The sequence below is a fragment of the Daktulosphaira vitifoliae genome, unplaced genomic scaffold (assembly GCF_025091365.1).
Source record: "Daktulosphaira vitifoliae isolate Bord-2020 unplaced genomic scaffold, ASM2509136v1 Scaffold_61, whole genome shotgun sequence".
Lineage (NCBI taxonomy): Eukaryota > Metazoa > Arthropoda > Insecta > Hemiptera > Phylloxeridae > Daktulosphaira > Daktulosphaira vitifoliae.
Genome location: NW_026099630.1, coordinates 8,274 through 26,774, shown reverse-complemented (window position 1 = coordinate 26,774; position 18,501 = coordinate 8,274). Strand labels below are relative to the sequence as shown.

Below are 18,501 nucleotides of genomic sequence, written 5' to 3'. Positions count from 1 at the left end.
AGCAAGAAATAAATTTGTTAGCTCTAACGGATTTGCAGTTACGAGTGAACTAAAATGTTTTGTTTGTAAACAAACGCATACGGTGTATACATGACCGATACTTTAAGTATGTGTGAGATAGAGAATTAAACAGGTAGCTGAGTTAAATCTCTGTAAAATGTGTTTACGAATACATGCAGGCGAACGATGTACACAACGGCGGTGTCTTAAAGAGACTTAAACACTAGACGTACGCGTTTTTAAAAACGTGGCGATTAATCGCTCTATATAAAATACCGGCATTTAAAATGACAAAAAACATGCATTCGGACGCGACCGATCGCTAAAATTAAACAATACTAATCGCATGTTATCATTCACACAAGGCGATTAAACACTGTGATTTCCTGGTACGCGAGGGTTCATTCAATTTATTTTCACGTATTATTTTGGATTTATTTTCTTTTGGGTCTACTATCTACCATGTCTTTTAACATAAAAAATTTTATTAATTCCATAAATTTGAAACACAAATAAGTATTAAATAATGTACATAAATATATATATATATATATGTTAATAAAATGTATACGATCATACATGTATTAGCTTAATACATATCAATTTATATAATTACTGTATACTTTAAAATTGAATATTAATAGGAGAGAATATTATTAGAAGTATAGATGTATAGTTTTACATAAGAACTCATTATGGATTTTTATCAAATCATATAAATTAAATTTCGTCGAACATTTTATTTGAAATTTTTTATTATAGCTTCTAATTGTTTATAATTAGTTAAAAAAGTTAATTTATAGACTCAACTAGAAACATGTTTTGAATTTTTGACTTTCATTAAGCAATCTCAGTCAAGTAGAAGCTGAGAATAAGTGATATCAGCAACAAAAAAACATTAAAATGTTTTTTATATTACTATGAATACCTATTTTAGCTTCGATGCAAAGCTGAGATGATATTAGTTTTACTATGATGTGTTTTTTTTTTGTGTCTATTAACATTTTTTCTCAGCTCTCACCGAATCAATTTCTTTCAACGATACGTCAAAAGATCACAAATCGTATCTAGTCGAAGACATTACCCTCAAACATTGAAAAAAATTCCCTCGTTCTCCGTAAATGGGGGAAATTCCCCAAAAAATTACAAATTTAAAAATCGCTAATTTTCGATATTTTTTCATTTTCTTTTACTTAAAATTGCCATAACTTTTTTAAAAATGACCGAATCAATATAATTTTTTTTTTTTATAGATACCTTAGATATTTACCTATCATTTTATATATTTTTTAACAGTCCACAGGAAGGGTTTCAAAATGGTAACTTTTTTACAAAATATGAACTTTTGAAAGTTTTCCGGAAATATTGACACTTTTATGTATACCTTAAATTAAAGCTAATGTAATATACTTAAATTTGAAAAAAAAAATTCGACCTTTGGATTTGTCTTCATGGTAAAAATCACTACCGAATTCAAAAATATGTTATTTTTGTGAAAAAATTCTTGATATTATATTTTACATTTTTTAACATTATGTTGCTATAACTTTTTAAAAAATGCATGAATCAACTTTATTCTTTAATGATAAATACTTTATATATACTTCTTTCATTCGACATACTTTTTTTTTAAATCGGACCATTTCCCTTTATACAGGGGGGGTGCAAACCTTTTAAAATGCGTATAGAAAGTAGAACTTTTTCAACTTAACTTTTGAAAATGTTCCGGAAAGACTGACACTTTTATATATATCTTAAATTAAAGCTTATGTAATATACTTTAATTTGAAAAAAAAAAATTTGACCTCTGGACTTGTCTTCGTGGTGAAAACGGACATCAAAGTTAAAGAAAAACGTACGATTTCCGTGAAAAAAATCTCGATTTTATATGTTATATTATTTAATTTATATTTTATATAACTTTTGGAAAAATGTATGGATCAATATTATTATTTTTTTATAATAAATATTTATATACCCCTTTCATCTGGCACGCTTTTTTTGTAAATCGGATCATACCCCTTTAACAAGGGGGGTCAAAACTTTAAACATGCGTATTGTTACTACGATATTTTCAATTTAATTTTTGAAAGTATTCCGGAAATACTGACACTTTTAAATATATCTTAAATTAAAGCTTATGTAATATACTTTAATGTGAAAAAAAAAAATTTGACCTCTGGATTTGTCTTCATGGTGAAAATGACTACCGTATGCAAAAATATGCTATTTTTGTGAAAAAATTCTTGATATTATATTTTACATTTTTTAACATTATGTTGCTATAACTTTTTAAAAAATGCATGAATCAACTTTATTCTTAAATGATAAATACTTTATATATACTTCTTTCATTTGACATACTTTTTTTTTAAATCGGATAATTTCCCTTTATACGGGGGGCGAGCAAACCTTTTAAAATGCGTATTGAATGTAGAACTTTTTCAACTTAACTTTTGAAAATGTTCCGGAAATAATGACACTTTTATATATATCTTAAATTAAAGCTTATGTAATATACTTTAATTTGAAAAAAAAAAATTTTTGAAGAGTTGTATCACAATTGTTAACTGAAATGGATGGAGTCAATTCAGAAAATCAAGAGATATTTGTGTTGGGTGCAACTAATAGACCTGATCTCATAGATTCTGCTTTAATACGGCCTGGAAAGTAAAAAAATTTGTTAACAATATTAACATCTAATATAAGTTTTCCCAATATTTTGTCTTGAAGATATACCTAGGGACATTTTTTACTACCCCTCCAAGAAAGTAATTCTATATTTAGCTTCGATGCGAAGCTGAAAAGGTATTAATTTTACTATGATATGTTTTTTTTTTTCATTTAATTTTTTTTTGTGTCTGTGAACGCTCAATCTCAGCTCTTGCTGGCCGATTTTGATGAACAATACTTTAATTCTTAAAAGAATTAAGAAAACATGCAAAAAATTCATTTTCTCGACTTTAAAAAACAAAAAAATTTAAATAAGTATAACTTTCTATGCTATCTCAAATTTGTATTTATATAATATTTATAAAAATCTGTACTCTCCTTGTCAGGTATTTTCAAATAAAATAAAATACAAAACCCAGAATTTTAACACAAAAATAGCATATTTTTGAATACGATAGTCAATTTTACCATGAAGACAAATCCAGAGATCAAATTTTTTTTTTTTAAATTAAAGTATATTACATAAGCTTTAATTTAAGATATATATAAAAGTGTCAGTATTTCTGGAACACTTTCAAAAATTAAATTGAAAATGTCCCAGTTTCAATACGCATGTTTAAAGTTTTGACCCCCCTTGTATAAAGGGGTATGATCAGATTTACAAAAAAGTGTCTCAGATGAAAGGGGTATATAAAAATTATTTATAAAAAAATAATAATATTGATCCATACATTTTTCCAAAAGTTATATAAAATATAAATTAAATAATATAAAATCGAGAATTTTTTCACGAAAATCGTACGTTTTTCTTGAACTTTGATGTCCGCTTTCACTATGATGGCAAGTCCAGAGGTCAATTTATTTTTATTTTTTTCAAAATAAAGAATATTACATAAGTTTTAATTTAAGGTATATATAAAAGTGTCAGTCTTTTCGGAACACTTTCAAGAGTTAATTTTTTGTTAAAAAGTTACCATTCTGAAACCCTTCCTGTAAACTGTTAAAGGGTCAAATGTTCACAAAAATATATAAAATGATAGGTAAATATCTAAGGTATCTATAAAAAAAAAATTATATTGATTCGGTCATTTTTAAAAAGTTATGGTAAGTTTAAGTAAAAAAAATCGAAAAAATTTGAGAAAATTAGCGATTTTTAAAATTGTAATTTTTTTTGTGGATTCCCCCATTTACGAGGAACGAGGGAAATTTTTTCAATTTTTAAGGGTAATGTCTTCGACTAGATACGATTTGTGATCAGTAGATAAGAAATATATGTTTAAACACAAGTTCACAATGTGAAATGTGAAATGTGTAATGGTCATTAGAGGGCGGCATTTAAACCCAACGAAACCCCCCAAAAAATAACTATGATACAAATAATAAATATTTTTATTTATTTCAACGTACTCATAAATAGACAGAATAATAAACTAAATTGATAAATCAGTTTAATTACACAATTCTACAAGATGATAATATAAAGGTGATATTTTAATTATTGGGTATTTTAATAGTTTATGTATAAGTAATGATATATATAATATTATACAATATATTAATTTACACATATTATATGAATTGTGAAATGTGAAATGGTCATTAGAGGGCGGCATTTAAACCCAACGAAACCCCCCAAAAAATAACTATGATACAAATAATAAATATTTTTATTTATTTCAACGTACTCATAAATAGACAGAATAATAAACTAAATTGATAAATCAGTTTAATTACACAATTCTACAAGATGATAATATAAAGGTGATATTTTAAATATTGGGTATTTTAATAGTTTATGTATAAGTAATGATATGTGTTTTTATTAGTATAATTAATATGTGTATTGGTTAAGTAGTTAAACATTCTTGCGAACAGTCATTTACGCTATTGAGTAATCTTTAATGTATCTTTCTAATTAAATCATACACGAACATGTTTAAGTCTGTCAATGATTAGTCTAATTAGTCGGGGTAGGATTATAAATTATTAGAAATTTGTGAAAATATTTAACACCAAAAAAGGAAAGTGTAGTATACGGGAGTAAATGCTATGTAATTAATGATTTAATAATCGATTATGATACAATTAATGAGTATTTTTTCGTATAAATGAACGTGGAAACTCCGATAAAGTTACATCGTCTTCAAGAACCTTCAGCTGTACAACAACTCTTCTAAATGAACAATATAGCCGCTGTTTGTATGAGAAAACAACTTTATGTTTATGTTGCACCAACACCGCCAGTCGAAATGCTCGACTCGAGCAGTTATACTATTTCGTTCAGTGACAGAAAATTTTTACAACTGGGATTGAATCCAAATGATGACTTCAATGTTACGGTATGCATTATTACTCCTTCACGATATATTAGTATGTCATCAGACTATTTAAATATTATTTACGGCATGATGGATGAAATAACATTATTTCTACAATCACCTCCAGTAAAAGGAGAGAACATTGTGTTATACCAAAATGTCGATTTTAATATAACCAAAGTATTGTACCGTGATACCATGCATTTAGTATTAGAATACAGGATGGTCGATGGGTGTCGAGTGTTATTGAATAACGAAAACATTAATAGACTTATGGACTTACAGTGTACTATTAACAGTGCAATATCAAGAAAAATAAAAACACGTTTACTATTAAGCCATCAAATAGACCGCATTATACAATACGCCGACGGTAAATGGTCGGGCCCTAAAATTCAACAATCAAACAATGATGAAATGGTTAATTTTATAAGAAGTTTGAACGACATAGAAATATGCGATACTATTACTAAAGGTGACAGTAATTACATAAGCGAGCTGAAGAATTTAGCGTACAATGTAATAGTTGATCGTTGGGCCAAGTCATGGTCCGAGGGTACGTTTCAAATTAATGTGAGTTTAATGAACATAAATTGTCATTATCTTTATTGTTATTAAATTTATAATTTGTTTTAGGAAAAAGAAGAAATGTATGACGAAAATGACGGTCCGGGATTTTTCAATACAACAGTGTTTACCCAAGAAAATAGTTATAGTCCATGGGCTTCACAATGGTCGAAACCCAATCACGTCAGAAAAATTAACATACATTAATAATTTATGAACAATAACTTTATATATTGTACTAGTTTCTTATAATAAACTTATAATCTAAATTTAAAAACACAGTGTTGTTATTTGTATATAATATATTTATTTCATAATAATAATAATTACAAGGTTAATAATAAATGTTTACATAAACGTGTAAAAATTTAATTTAAAATATACGGACAGTTCCGTCAAAAGGTGTATATGTAAATACATTGTCTGAAATTACTAGAGCATATGCAGTTGTATTACCAGGGAACGCGGCTGATGCTTCAATTTCAATACGTAGGTCAAAAGACGAGACTATAATTGTATCGTTCTGCTTTGACATGTCGATTACGGCAATAGGTATTAAATTAATAAATTGTTTCTTATTTACTAAAGGTGAACACCAAGGTCTATCATAATAACTGTTTTGAAAATTAACATAGTAAGAAAATAAAATACTAAATAGTTTACAGTCAAAGTTACATCTTAAATCGTTGTACGGGTAAACTTCTGAATTTAAATGAACTTTAAGATTTGTTAAATTACAGTGATCGAATTCAGACATTGATTTACTTTCACTATTTTTACGGTCTGTTTGAAACCCTACTATAACATAACGGGGCTTTTGAAAATGATTATATGTTTTAACGGTCCATGAAAACGATTTGTTTTGTGGTACAAACGGATATTCACACAGTTCCCAATTTCTATGGGCGCAATGTATAGGCTTTTTACTATCTAAAACTCTAAGTAATTTTAATTGTTCCTTTTCGGTCACTTTGACGATTGGCATATTCCATACAACTTTTGTTAGTTTAATTGATACTGTAGATAGTTTTTCTTTTGCTGTGGTACTCGTATCTAATAGCTTGACAATCTCATTAACATCAGAAGTTTCCGTACAAGTTCCCGTCCTGTATTTAAGTTTTTCAAAGGACTCGTTCACATTGAACAATTTGATTACGTTAATGTCTGATGAACTCCTCGTACATATTAATGATTGGGTACAGTTTAAGAGTATTTTTTTATAATCTTCGGCAAACCCTAGTATATGCGATAGCGGTATAATCCCAGAAAAATATGTACAGTCGAAAAAGTCTTTATTGTCTTCAGTAGTAATGTCCCATGCCGCAGTGTGTAGTTCGTTAATATCAGCGGGGCTATATGAGCAATAGCTTTTCAAAGTAGATGTAATGCCCGGGTTGCGTACTTTTTGTATTTGAGTACCGTTTATTTCATAACGTATTTCAGAAAATAAATATGCGAGTCCGTTGTTAATAAATCTAGGACTGGACTTCATACCATCAGGTTTTTTCACTTCACCTTCCAAGTACAAATAACTGGCACTTGGTAAAGTGTAACTGTCCATGTTGCGAATTTCAAATCGTATTTCATCATTTTTACCTAGCGCAGTGGAGCTATACGGTAAAAATGATTGTACCTATTGACTAATTATTTTACACTGGTCGACATAACTTTCCGTCACGTCTAAGCATAAATCGTCCATAATTTCAAAGAACGTTTAACGATTTTAAAAACGATAAATTACGTTTGCTAACGGACTTATTCGTTTTTTCTTTTAGCGGCGATTTTCTCACGGCTTTCTTTTTAGGTAAATATAATGTTGTTTCTGCTCTGGGTGACTGTGAACTACGTATTGGTCGACAAATACTTGAATATATATTATTATTAAACTTAAGAGCCATGGTTCTATGTACGAATGTGAAGGCGGAGAGTTAAAGTTTCCCCTCTCAAATCAACTATTTTACCAGATTGAGACCGTAATGTAACTTCAGCGTTGTATACGGTGGTTGTGTTTAGCGGATAATAAACTAATGATTTAGGTAATTCTATAATTTTGTATCCTGCTGGGACAGAAGGAAAAAATGCATGGATCGCTTTGCTTGATTCTCCATTATCATATGAACCGGTTGCTATATTACACTCGACATATATAGTTTTAACTTGTAAAATATCAACAATGTTTGTTGAAACATGATGTACATTTGGTCCATAAACTTGTTCATTAAAACCTAATAACCGCGCGATATTATCGGTTACCGTAAAACAATGGCATTACTACACGTCAGAGCACTTTTGAATGTAACTTTGTCAGGTTCTAAAGAAAACGATTGAACGTATGGTTCCAACAGTTTTTTTAATACGGCTTCTAACTGCGCCAATTCGTATGATCCCGTCGGTATTGTAATTTGTGTTGTTACACCCTCAGAGTCTTGAACTCCGATTTTATTACAGCCAGTTGTAATATTAGGTATTGAGTTATTAGTATACAAACTCAAAAGACAAATTTCGGCACCCTCTTCAAATTCCAAAGGTGGGTAAAAACTACAACTCAATTGTGACGAATTACCGCTCAACATTATTGTAGCCGATTTCATAATTTTTGACTTAGAAATTTTAGGCACAAATGACCGCAGTTTACCGATCTATCAGCCTGATACCGTAAATAGTTGTAATTTACAGTACACCCGTTAAAATATTTCTGTAACTCTAGCGGTGGAGGCAAATCACCGTACCTATCGAAAAAATGTACTANAATATTTCTGTAACTCTAGCGGTGGAGCCAAATCACCGTAACTATCGAAATAATGTACTGTATTGTTATTTTTTCTATAGCACGTCCAATGAGTACCTGGCTCGTTTTGTTTGCTTAAATTAATAACTGCACTCTCGTTTTTTAAAGGACGTACCGGCAATGTGTCTCTGCTAAAGACCCCTCTAAAATGAGGTATTTTCAATAAATTTGCATATTTTATAATTTGATAGTCATATAGAGCAATCTTTGGCAAATTCGATATTAGTTTTTTGTCTTAGGCGGTGATAAAAATAAACCGGCACCGTTCTTATAAGTTTTAAGGTATAAACCTTTGCCGAGTTTTACTGTAGATTTTTTATGACTTGCTTCTCTCGAGTCCATGATTTTACGTATAATACTACCCGCCTCGCCGGTTAGAGATCCTAACGCAGATAAAGCGGCAAAAATAGGAATAAGAGGAAGCGCTCCACCGGATTTCGGCACTGGTATTACACATGGTGTGGGGGAAATGCTACCACGACGAGTTTTTTTGCGAGCTGCGGTTAACGTAATTTTTATTAATTTTGTAATATCTTTGCCGACTGTCTTTTTATGTTTCTCAATAGCCTTTTTCGCTTTGGAAACTATAGTTTTAAAACCACATCCCATTCCGATTTTACGTTTTGCTTTCATGGCGTTGGTAACTAGGTATGCTGCAGCCCGTTCTTTAAATCCAGAGTCCTTTGATTTAACAATGTCCCAAGCCCCGTGTTCTAATACCTCGTCTGCTCTATGTCTTTCTGCAGTCGAATGATGTTTATCGTAAAAAATGTCATGAGATTTGCAGAGTTCGTCGAGTTTGTTTACCCCCACGTCACCTCTTACTAAACGTTCTTTTAACGTTAATTATAACCTTTAAGGTGTAATTCTATAGGCAATTTATCTAAGTGCGTATTGAATAGACCGACACCACTTTTAGACTTGTTGCGACCATGACGAGACATCATTTGATCAGTTTAATGTTCTGATAAACTATTTATAGTGGAAAACATGAAGTTTATACGGCAAAGTATTAAACTCCCCGTGATAAACGCAGATACTGAAAATAATGACAATAAACCTTCCCGACACGACACTTTATTACCAAACTCTATTAGAGCGATTATTGCAGGACCGTCGGGCTGTGGTAAAACTAATGTTTCATGTTCTTTACTAGTCGCTGAAAACGGCATAAAATTCAAAAATATTTACATATATTCAAAAACTCTAGACCAGTCAAAATATCAAATGCTTAAGGATATTATAGAAAGTATACCAGGAATGAAAATATTCATGTTTCATGAAAACGACACTGTAATTAGCCCTGAGGACGCATTGCCAAATTCAGTTTTTATATTCGACGACGTAATAACCGAATCTCAAGAAATTGTAAGAATNTAATAACCGAATCTCAAGAAATTATAAGAACCTATTTTACTCGAGGCAGACATAATAACATTGACATATTTTATTTAACACAATCGTTTAGCTATGTAGATAAACAATTGATACGGGATAACGCTAATATGCTTATTTTATTCAAACAAGACGAAACCAATATACGACATATACATTTTAATAATTGTTCAGGGGACATGTCACTTAACCAGTTTTGTGAATTTTGTCATTCATGTTGGAACGATAGTAAATTTAGTTTTGTAGTAATTAGTAAAGATCATTTGCGAAATGAAGGCAGGTATCGTAAATGTTTCGATACTTTCGCAATAATATAATGTCGTGTAATAACGGGATTTTGTCAGTAATCGATTAACAATGGACGGAGAATCTAATAACGAAATATTGAGACAATTAGCCGAGGCCAAGCAAAAAATTAAACGAAAATTCCAATCATTGCAAAACGATGATGATGCTAATGAGGTTTACATGAAACGTACATTAAAACCCATTATTGAACCTTTAAATGAGTTAACAACACTTCAAAAAGAGAAAACATCGCATATTTCAAATTTTACTAATAAATTTGATAATAATAACGAGTATTTAAAATATGAACAAAACCATGATGGTAACAATTATAAAAATGATGAAAATAATTCTATAGTAACTGAGCTGCATAATCAAAGCTATAATGTTGAAGACACTAATTCTAGTGGATATTCTGAAAACCAAATATTTTCTATGATGGACTCGGTTGAGGCATGGCTAGTTTATCATGACGGGGACAAAGCGTATGCACCGAAAAAACACGGGGATATAATGAAATTTGGTGATAAAATTGTTCAGTTTAATTATAAAACAGCTCAGCTGATCATAGAAAATAATAAATATCAATTAACCCCCGGTCTAATACAGTTAATATTTTCAAAACGGCCTAACGCATACGGTAAAAATGACTTGGATGTCTATAGAGACATTCTAGTTCATACTTCTGCGCACTTAACAACGAATAAATTAAAAATTAAGAAAACAAATGGCTACAAGTATAAAGAAGTTATAAGTAAATTGTTTGTCGAGGGCAGAGGTCTTGAGTTGTCATTGAATACATCGAATAACTATAAATATTGGAATAACGCAGACGAGCTCTGCGACCGTCTTAGATTACTATTGGCTTCGCAGACAGCAGGCAATAATGCACATGGTAATGAAATTATATCAATTTATAAAGAATTATACGAGGCGGGCATAATTAAAAAAAATACCAAATGTTTAAAAGACAAATTGCGGAAGAACTGCATAGACCTAGACGCATACATTACGGTAGACGTAGTGTTGTACTTAAAAGTCGTGATGATTTATTTCAGATCGATTTAGCTGAATTTATACCATATCATAGACAGAATAAAGGCTACAAATATATTTTGTTTGTAATTGATTGTTTTACAAAATATTCATGGGCAGTACCCCTAAAATCAGGTGCTAATATAGTGAAAGCAATAGAACCTATACTTGCAAAACGTAATATCGTTCACGTAAAGAGCTATTTGGGTAAAGAATTCTATAACTCAAAATTTTCAAATCTTATGAAAAAATACAACATAAAACATTACTCAACGTATAGCACATTAAAAGCGTCAATTTGTGAGCGATTAATTCGAACCATCAATTATGTAGAGAGTTTACCGCTCAAGGATCACACAATTGGATATCTATATTAAACAAAGTTATGCACGAGTACAACAATAGCGTGCATAGAACAATAAAGACGACTCCTACGTATGCCGATAACAATCATTTGGTAGTGGTTATACACAATACTGTACATAAAACGAAACAAAAAATTAAATTTCGCAGAGGTGATTATGTAAGAGTTAGTTCGAACAAGGTCGTATTTGAAAAAGGCTATTTGAGTAATTGGTCTTTTGAAATATTTACTATAGCAAAGGTATGCAACACTATACCAATAACCTATGTTCTCGAAGACTTTGAAAAAAATATGATTAGAGGGTGTTTTTATGAACAAGAATTACAAAAAACCGAGTATCCGCATAATTATCTGATTGAAAAAATTGTACGACGTAAAGGAGATAAAGTATTGGTTCGTTGGATGGGTTTTCTTTCAAAACATGATTCATGGATGAATAAAAATGAGCTTGAAAAATAAATAATTTTAATATTATTGTAAGATATTAATGTAAAAATTTATAATATGCACTATTAATTGTATTTTTTACTCCATATAATAAAGTCTCAATATATATTTAAATATGTATATTTATTTAACCTTAAGGTGACATATCCCCTCTACCTATCTTTAATTAAACTATGTGTTATTACTTTTTAAAATATAAAAAGTTATCCGAGAAGAATAAAATCCGCAAAAACTAATAAAATATTCTTAGTTCATTCGTAAACGTTAACAGTAATGGATTTATTTGGTTCATCATTAGAAAGTAAAAGAATATGCAAACTAGTGTCTACATTAGCTAAATTAGAAACAGATATTATAAAAATTATTGAAACTGTGGCGGTCGAATATTCTAGAATGTCCGGCCGCCGCCGCCTCTAGAAGATTCGTCGCTCTACATAAGCGTGTGGCGGTCGAATGTCTAGAGAGTTCCGACGCCGCCTCTAGAAGATTCCTCTGACTATTTAAGGGCAAGATCGTCGCTCCAGTCAGTCAGTCGATCAGTCAATCACTTACGCATTCTGTCTTACACGCGCTTCGTCTCTCGCTGTTATTTATTAGTTCGTTGTAATACAGTTCGTCTCTCGCTGTTATTTGTTAGTTCGTTGTAATATAGTATAGTTGTTATTAAATCGTAAAAGTGTTTATTACTTCTATATATTACACCTCGCTACAAAACGCTTAGTAATTATCGAAAAATAATTGAAAAAGTAAATGAACAAATACATAATACTTATGCTGCTCAACACTGGATATTTAAACACGCAACTCCAAAAAAGTCGAAATGTTAACAAGTGGTTGAATAAACACAGACATTCAATGCAACCTCAGTAGGGAGACGTAGAAATTGAAGAACTACCAAGAATTTTAAAATCGTTAAAATTTACAGAGATATTTGTAAAAGGATTACAAAAAAGAGACATTTTACAACAGTATATGCCACACGTAAATGTCATTAACATGGAAGATATTGGCTGCCCTCGTATAACACAACTGTCAACAAATACTTCTTATCCATCATGTTTATTTCATATGAATTTGAATCCAACTTATTGTAGTTTTTATAAAATGTTTATGTTAAGAAATTGGTATATAAATAACTCTTAATATGTATTAAATTTATAGGAATTTGAAATATTCAATGTATTATGCTTTAATTGTTTAAGTTTAAAAATAAAATATAACTACATAACGTAGCAGTTGTTTATTTACATAAAACAGTAATGATTTAAATATAAATTATATATTTTAGAGCAAACTCTAAATAAATGAACTATTTTTAACATTCAGTTACAAGTAAAGAACAGATATGTACAATTGGTCTATAATACAAATATTTTACATAGATACAAAGTATGATTAAATACAAAAGTTTGCCAATCCGCCTTGCTGTCTCAAACCCCTAAAATTAAATTTGTAAATTAATATGCATGTATATATATTAATATGCAGTGCTAATAAAAGTTGTAAAAACTCACTAAATTTTGTAGTGCCCATGTGCTAAGGTATAAATCTGATTCTTTAACACAACCCTCTTATCGTCGTGCCTATTTAACGCTTGCTTTGTGCTACCAATAGACTTAATTTGATGTTTGTACGATTTAAAGGATCGCATTTCTCTATAAGGAGTATAATCTTCGGGTAAATCTATTATTCCTTGAAAAAGGCACTCCTTATAATTTTCAAATATTATATGATTTTTACGGCATGATAGGCCACTCCTTTGGCTTTGATAATCTCTTTAATATTTTGAATAAAACCATATGCTTTAGATCTTAGCGCAACATGCGCTGAAATAAACTCTCCGCCGGTCTCGTCAGTAAAAGTGCCGGGAATCTTGCAACGCTCTGTGCGGTAACATGGATGGTTAACATGATAGTTTGAAGTATCAAGTTTTTCAAAAAAACCTTGATTGCGTTCCATGTTCTCATAGAATTTTTTTGTTTTCACCAAGTATATCAACGAATCTAAAATATAAGAATTAATTACGCAAATAAAAAAATAAAATGATTATAATATTAATAATATTACCCGTGTCCATGTATAGGAGTTCAATGTTTTCTCCATATAATGCTTTCATGGTGCCGTAGTGAAAATCGTACATTAGAGTTTTGGATATGTCTAAAACGGCGAATCCTATGTACATGGGTTTATCAAAAACTAAATCATCTTTATGCAAATGTACAGCACACAGGTTGTCACCATATATGGTTGTGCCTTTATGGTTGGGTAAATTAACGAGTTTTCTGTACCTTGCCTCGCTGCTCATAAGCTCCATTTTTAATCTTAGGCGAACGTTCTCCATCGTTTTACCTAAAACATTATGTATATTTAATTACAAAAAATAATCATTAAGTAAATAAATAGTAAAAATATAAATGATCATTATACGTACCAAACACTGAATTGTTCATAAGTTTGTAAAAATCTTTTTCAAAAGTATTTTTCGCAATCAATCTCATCCTTGTATTCAAAAAAATGTAACTTGCGAGCCAAGGTGATTGATTAAATTCAATCATACGGTGCACTTTTTCTAAAACCAATCCAGCCTGTAACGCTTGCTTTAAAGAATTGTAGTGTACTATATATTTTTTTTATTATCCAATGTGGCCAAAAGTTTGGGAAATTTCGAGCCTATTGGTATTTTTTTAGCAGGTAAATATGGTAAATCATTATGATTATCATGAAAATGAGTTGGATATGAAACATCAACTTCCAATATAAATCCTGTACTTGAATCATCCGATGTTTTTTCTAGGAGTTTTAAGACTGTTGGAACACTTAAATTCTTTTCGCTCCATTTAAACCTATCTCTAGGTAACCGCTGTTGGCTTGTAAAGGGTCAAATGTTCACAAAAATATAGAAAATAATAGATAAATATCTAAGGTATCTATAAAAAAAAAAATTATATTGATTCGGTCATTTTTAAAAAAGTTATAGCAATTTTAAGTAAAAAAAAAATGAAAAAATGTCGAAAATTAGCGATTTTTAAATTTGTAATTTTTTGGGGGATTTCCCCCATTTACGGGGAACGAGGGAATTTTTTTCAATTTCTGAGGGTAATGTCTTCAACTAGATACGATTTGTGATCATGTGACATATTATTCATTTAAATCGGTTCAGTGAGAGCTGAGATTGAGCGTATACAGACACAAAAAAATAAAAATAAATAAAAAAACACATCATAGTAAAATTAATACCTTCTCAGCTTCGCATAGAATCTAAAATAATCAATTACGACGTTTAGGAGAGTTATAATATTTAGCACGTTAAATAATACGTAAATTTTTCTTACCTTTATTTACATGTGCAGAAGTCGAAGGTTCCCAATAAGGTATTGTAACGCTTTTCATCGGTTCAATAATTGTAGGTTTTATAACATTTCGTTCATTTAATTGTAATGGCTTAGGGTTGTCTATTAAATATAATTATATTTACATAAAATATTGCTAAAATAAATTTTTAAGTTTAAAATTATTTTGAAAAAAATTTTACTTACTATGTAACAGTTGATGTCTTATTAAAGTGCTTTTTCTATTAAAAGTCTTTGAACATACATCACAACTAAACTGTAAACCGCTATGAATTTTCATATGCAGGTTGTGACTGCTGATAGTTGCAAATAATTTATTGCAAATATTACATTGATGCATTTTTACAGATTTTTGTAAAATACAAAAAAAAAAAAAAAAAAAAAAAAAATTAAACTGTAGATTTAAAAACTTGTAGAATAATTCAAGTATGGCTGATAGTGAGAGGAGTTCTACGACACAAGAAACACAAGTGAGGCTTTTACAAAATGTAAAATGACTTAACAGGTAATGCTTACCTGTAAATTTTCTTACTCCAACCACCTAGACTAATCACCGACCAAGTTAAGCATAGTCATTTAGGAATCAATTTTAAAAAATACATTAGAGATTACTCATTAGCGCAAATGACTGTTCGCAAGAATGTTTAATTACTTAAAGTAAATACAGTAGAACTCCAATTATCCGAATTAATGGGGACCGGGACCCATTCGGATAATCAAATATTCGGATAATCGGAGTTTTTTTTTTAAAAAATTGCCATTGGAGAGAAAAAACGCTACGTTTTGATATTGCACTATTTTTTTATTGAATTAAATGAAAGAAACATGATATTTTCACATGTTTTAAATATAAATAAAATGTACTTACAAGTTTAGAAATAAAAATCATTGTTTTTTAAACATCTCCGTCAATGTAAGCTGTTTTGCGGTCTTCATCCGTTTTCGGGCAGCCAGGTCACGCATTCGCTTGACGGTGAGCAGTTGCAAGTGGTCACACTCGGGCTGACGCTCCATCCACTTCAAAGCAGTCTCGAGGCCGGCAAATGCTTCACTAGCTGATGGTCCAGCGTCTACTTCAACATCAAGCGAAAGTTCTTCTTCCACTTCCACTTCAACATCTTCTCTCACACTTTCAACAATTTCATCGTCATTGAGAATTTGAAAACCAGGGTCAGACGTGTCACAAGCCATCCACTCTCCTACATCTTCAGCACTTACTTCTGTACAACCAGGAATTTTTACAATCATTTTTCTTATTTCCTCTAGTGGCAACGCATCTTCATCATCTTCATCCTCTCCATTTTCTTCTTTGTTCTTCTCAGACGGTAGGCCTTTCAGTTTATTCCACGCACGTCTTAGCGTCACTGCCGTAACCAAACTCCAAGCTTCCGCTACCATGTAACAGCAGTCCTTTAAATTTATTTTGCTATGATTTGCCAAAACCAATTCTTCATCTTCAGTACCTTCGATCAGCAGTTTTCTCAGTAGTTGCCTTCTATAATGGCGCTTCATTGTTTCAATAACAGACTGGTCCATGGGTTGCAGCAAACTTGTAACATTGGGAGGCAAAAACGTCGTTTTAAACTGCCCATTCTCTCTTTCCAACAGATCTGCTATAGGATGAGTGGGTGCGTTATCAACAATTAAAAGCACCTTACTGCCTTCTTTTTTCACCGATTTTTGGTGCTTTTTCACTTCAGAAATAAACACTTCATCATACCATTCGGTAAACAAAGCTGCAGTCATCCAGGCCTTGGGTTGACTTTTGTAGAAGAGTGGAAGTTTTTTTACGTTTTTAAATGCTCTTGGATTTTTTGATTTTCCTATCAAAAGAAGTGGTAGTTTATGATTTCCAGCGGAGTTGGCACAGTTAAGCACTGTAACACGTTCTTTACTGACCTTATGTCCAGGGGCACTAGATTCCCTTTTAGAAGCCAAAGTGGTTTTTGGTAATGCTTTCCAAACAAGGCCAGTTTCATCGGCATTATAAACAAACTCCGGATCATAGGATTCTGCTGCAGTTTTAAATTTTTCAATAAAATTTTCAGCAGTTGCAGAGTCTGCTGAAAGCTTCTCACCAGCCAAATCTAACTCGCGTACACCATGCCTGAATTTAAAGTTCCTTAGCCAGCCGTTACTAGCCTTAAAAGAGGAATAACCAAGCTTTTCTGCTAAGATTTTGGCTTTTTCACAAAGGATTGGACCTGAAATCGGATTTCCCATAGAACGTTGCTGCAAAAACCATTTAAACACGGCATCTTCCAAATTTTTGTTGGTTGCTGTCTTCATTGTTTTCCTGGAGGAACTTCCATCTTCATTTTCAAGCACCGAAACAAAGTTTAAAAGTGTTGACTTACTGTTTTTAATGTCACAAATTGTTGCTTGTCCAACACCATAAATCTCAGACAACTTCTTACCCGTTACACCTTTATCGAGTTGCTCTATAATTTTCAGTTTGTCCGCTAACGATAGCACAACACGTTTTCTTTTCGAAGCCATGGTAAAAAACAATACAGTACACGCACAAACAAAAGTAAGCCGTAGCGAAAGAGTAGCGTTCTCGAGCAAGGTCAATTTAGCACACTGACTAATCAAAACAAACAATGACAGGTGACTGCAATGCGCCGGAACTGGAGTGGGAACTCTTACCACGTGTTGTGCCTACACTGACGCCGCGGACTTTGGACAAATTTTTTTCTGATTTTTTCTGAAAGTGATTCGGATAATCGGCGATTCGGATGGTCGGAGTTCGGATAATTGGAGTTCTACTGTACTAGAATGGCTCAATAACATTTAATCGATAACGAAAAAATATCTATTTTATGAACATTGAAGTGTTACTGAACTAATGAATAGAATTTTGAATCAATATCAGAAATTGTAGTTGCAAATAATATTGCACTATAAAATAACTTGATAACTATATCATTATTAAACTCTAAATTTTAAATAGACGAGATTAGACGTAACGTCGATGTTACGCTTAATCTCGTCTATACTTTCACATTTATTTGTAAATAAATATGGTTTTGTTGGGTTAAAATGTCGCCGTCGCCACCACCATCGTTGCCACTTCCGCCGCTACAGTCTTCATTAACGTCGATCTAATGCCCCTTTGAATTTTCAAATTTGACATTAACTACTTATTTATGAGTACGTGGAAATAAATAAAAACATTTATTATTTTGTATCGTAGTTATTTTTTTGGGGGTTTTATATTATATATTATCATTACTTATACATAAACTATTAAAATACCCAATATTTAAAATATCA

At 31.1% G+C, this 18,501-nt stretch overlaps 5 protein-coding genes across 6 annotated transcripts; 2 read left to right on the top strand and 3 right to left on the bottom strand.

Annotated features, from left to right (window-relative positions):
• Window positions 1-5,220: 5,220 nt before the first annotated feature.
• On the top strand, window positions 5,221-5,791 carry LOC126908974 (uncharacterized). Its single transcript, XM_050691325.1, has 2 exons — window positions 5,221-5,564; window positions 5,628-5,791. Exons 1-2 carry the CDS (start codon window positions 5,265-5,267, stop codon window positions 5,763-5,765), a joined length of 438 nt encoding a protein of 145 aa, XP_050547282.1. The 5' UTR covers window positions 5,221-5,264; the 3' UTR covers window positions 5,766-5,791.
• Window positions 5,792-5,931: 140 nt separating this feature from the next.
• LOC126908971 (uncharacterized) lies at window positions 5,932-7,119 on the bottom strand. The gene has a single exon (XM_050691320.1). It carries the CDS (start codon window positions 7,117-7,119, stop codon window positions 5,932-5,934), a length of 1,188 nt encoding a protein of 395 aa, XP_050547277.1.
• A 2,979-nt stretch (window positions 7,120-10,098) lies between these two features.
• On the top strand, window positions 10,099-11,887 carry LOC126908970 (uncharacterized). Its single transcript, XM_050691319.1, has 2 exons — window positions 10,099-10,250; window positions 11,578-11,887. Exons 1-2 carry the CDS (start codon window positions 10,099-10,101, stop codon window positions 11,885-11,887), a joined length of 462 nt encoding a protein of 153 aa, XP_050547276.1.
• Window positions 11,888-13,234: 1,347 nt separating this feature from the next.
• Window positions 13,235-15,533, bottom strand: LOC126908973 (uncharacterized). Of its 2 annotated transcripts, XM_050691323.1 has the most exons (6): window positions 15,412-15,533; window positions 15,208-15,327; window positions 14,307-14,742; window positions 13,943-14,224; window positions 13,390-13,878; window positions 13,235-13,313 (listed from the first exon to the last, which is right to left on the bottom strand). In XM_050691323.1, exons 3-5 carry the CDS (start codon window positions 14,428-14,430, stop codon window positions 13,601-13,603), a joined length of 684 nt encoding a protein of 227 aa, XP_050547280.1. In that variant the 5' UTR covers window positions 14,431-14,742; window positions 15,208-15,327; window positions 15,412-15,533; the 3' UTR covers window positions 13,235-13,313; window positions 13,390-13,600. The 2 variants fall into 2 exon arrangements, with proteins under 2 accessions (XP_050547280.1, XP_050547279.1); XM_050691322.1 differs by having other exon boundaries at window positions 14,307-15,327.
• A 359-nt stretch (window positions 15,534-15,892) lies between these two features.
• On the bottom strand, window positions 15,893-17,724 carry LOC126908975 (jerky protein homolog-like). Its single transcript, XM_050691326.1, has 2 exons — window positions 17,304-17,724; window positions 15,893-17,240 (listed from the first exon to the last, which is right to left on the bottom strand). The coding sequence occupies exons 1-2, from the start codon at window positions 17,722-17,724 to the stop codon at window positions 16,111-16,113; spliced, it is 1,551 nt and encodes a 516-aa protein (XP_050547283.1). The 3' UTR covers window positions 15,893-16,110.
• Between the last annotated feature and the right edge of the window lie 777 nt (window positions 17,725-18,501).

What these genes read in the sequence shown, in the direction of transcription:
- LOC126908974 (XM_050691325.1), top strand. Translation starts at nt 5,265, where the DNA reads ATGGACTTACAGTGTACTATTAACAGTGCAATATCAAGAAAAATAAAA. An exon ending in AGGGTACGTTTCAAATTAAT is followed by an intron (nt 5,565 to 5,627) that starts GTGAGTTTAATG and finishes AATTTGTTTTAG; the next exon opens with GAAAAAGAAGAAATGTATGA.
- LOC126908971 (XM_050691320.1), bottom strand. Translation starts at nt 7,119, where the DNA reads ATGGACAGTTACACTTTACCAAGTGCCAGTTATTTGTACTTGGAAGGT.
- LOC126908970 (XM_050691319.1), top strand. Translation starts at nt 10,099, where the DNA reads ATGGACGGAGAATCTAATAACGAAATATTGAGACAATTAGCCGAGGCC. An exon ending in ATTATTGAACCTTTAAATGA is followed by an intron (nt 10,251 to 11,577) that starts GTTAACAACACT and finishes TAAATTTCGCAG; the next exon opens with AGGTGATTATGTAAGAGTTA.
- LOC126908973 (XM_050691322.1), bottom strand. Translation starts at nt 14,430, where the DNA reads ATGATTGAATTTAATCAATCACCTTGGCTCGCAAGTTACATTTTTTTG. An exon ending in TATGAACAATTCAGTGTTTG is followed by an intron (nt 14,225 to 14,306) that starts GTACGTATAATG and finishes ATAATGTTTTAG; the next exon opens with GTAAAACGATGGAGAACGTT. An exon ending in ACTCCTATACATGGACACGG is followed by an intron (nt 13,879 to 13,942) that starts GTAATATTATTA and finishes CTTATATTTTAG; the next exon opens with ATTCGTTGATATACTTGGTG.
- LOC126908975 (XM_050691326.1), bottom strand. Translation starts at nt 17,724, where the DNA reads ATGGCTTCGAAAAGAAAACGTGTTGTGCTATCGTTAGCGGACAAACTG. An exon ending in ACGCGAGTTAGATTTGGCTG is followed by an intron (nt 17,241 to 17,303) that starts GTGAGAAGCTTT and finishes TTAAAACTGCAG; the next exon opens with CAGAATCCTATGATCCGGAG.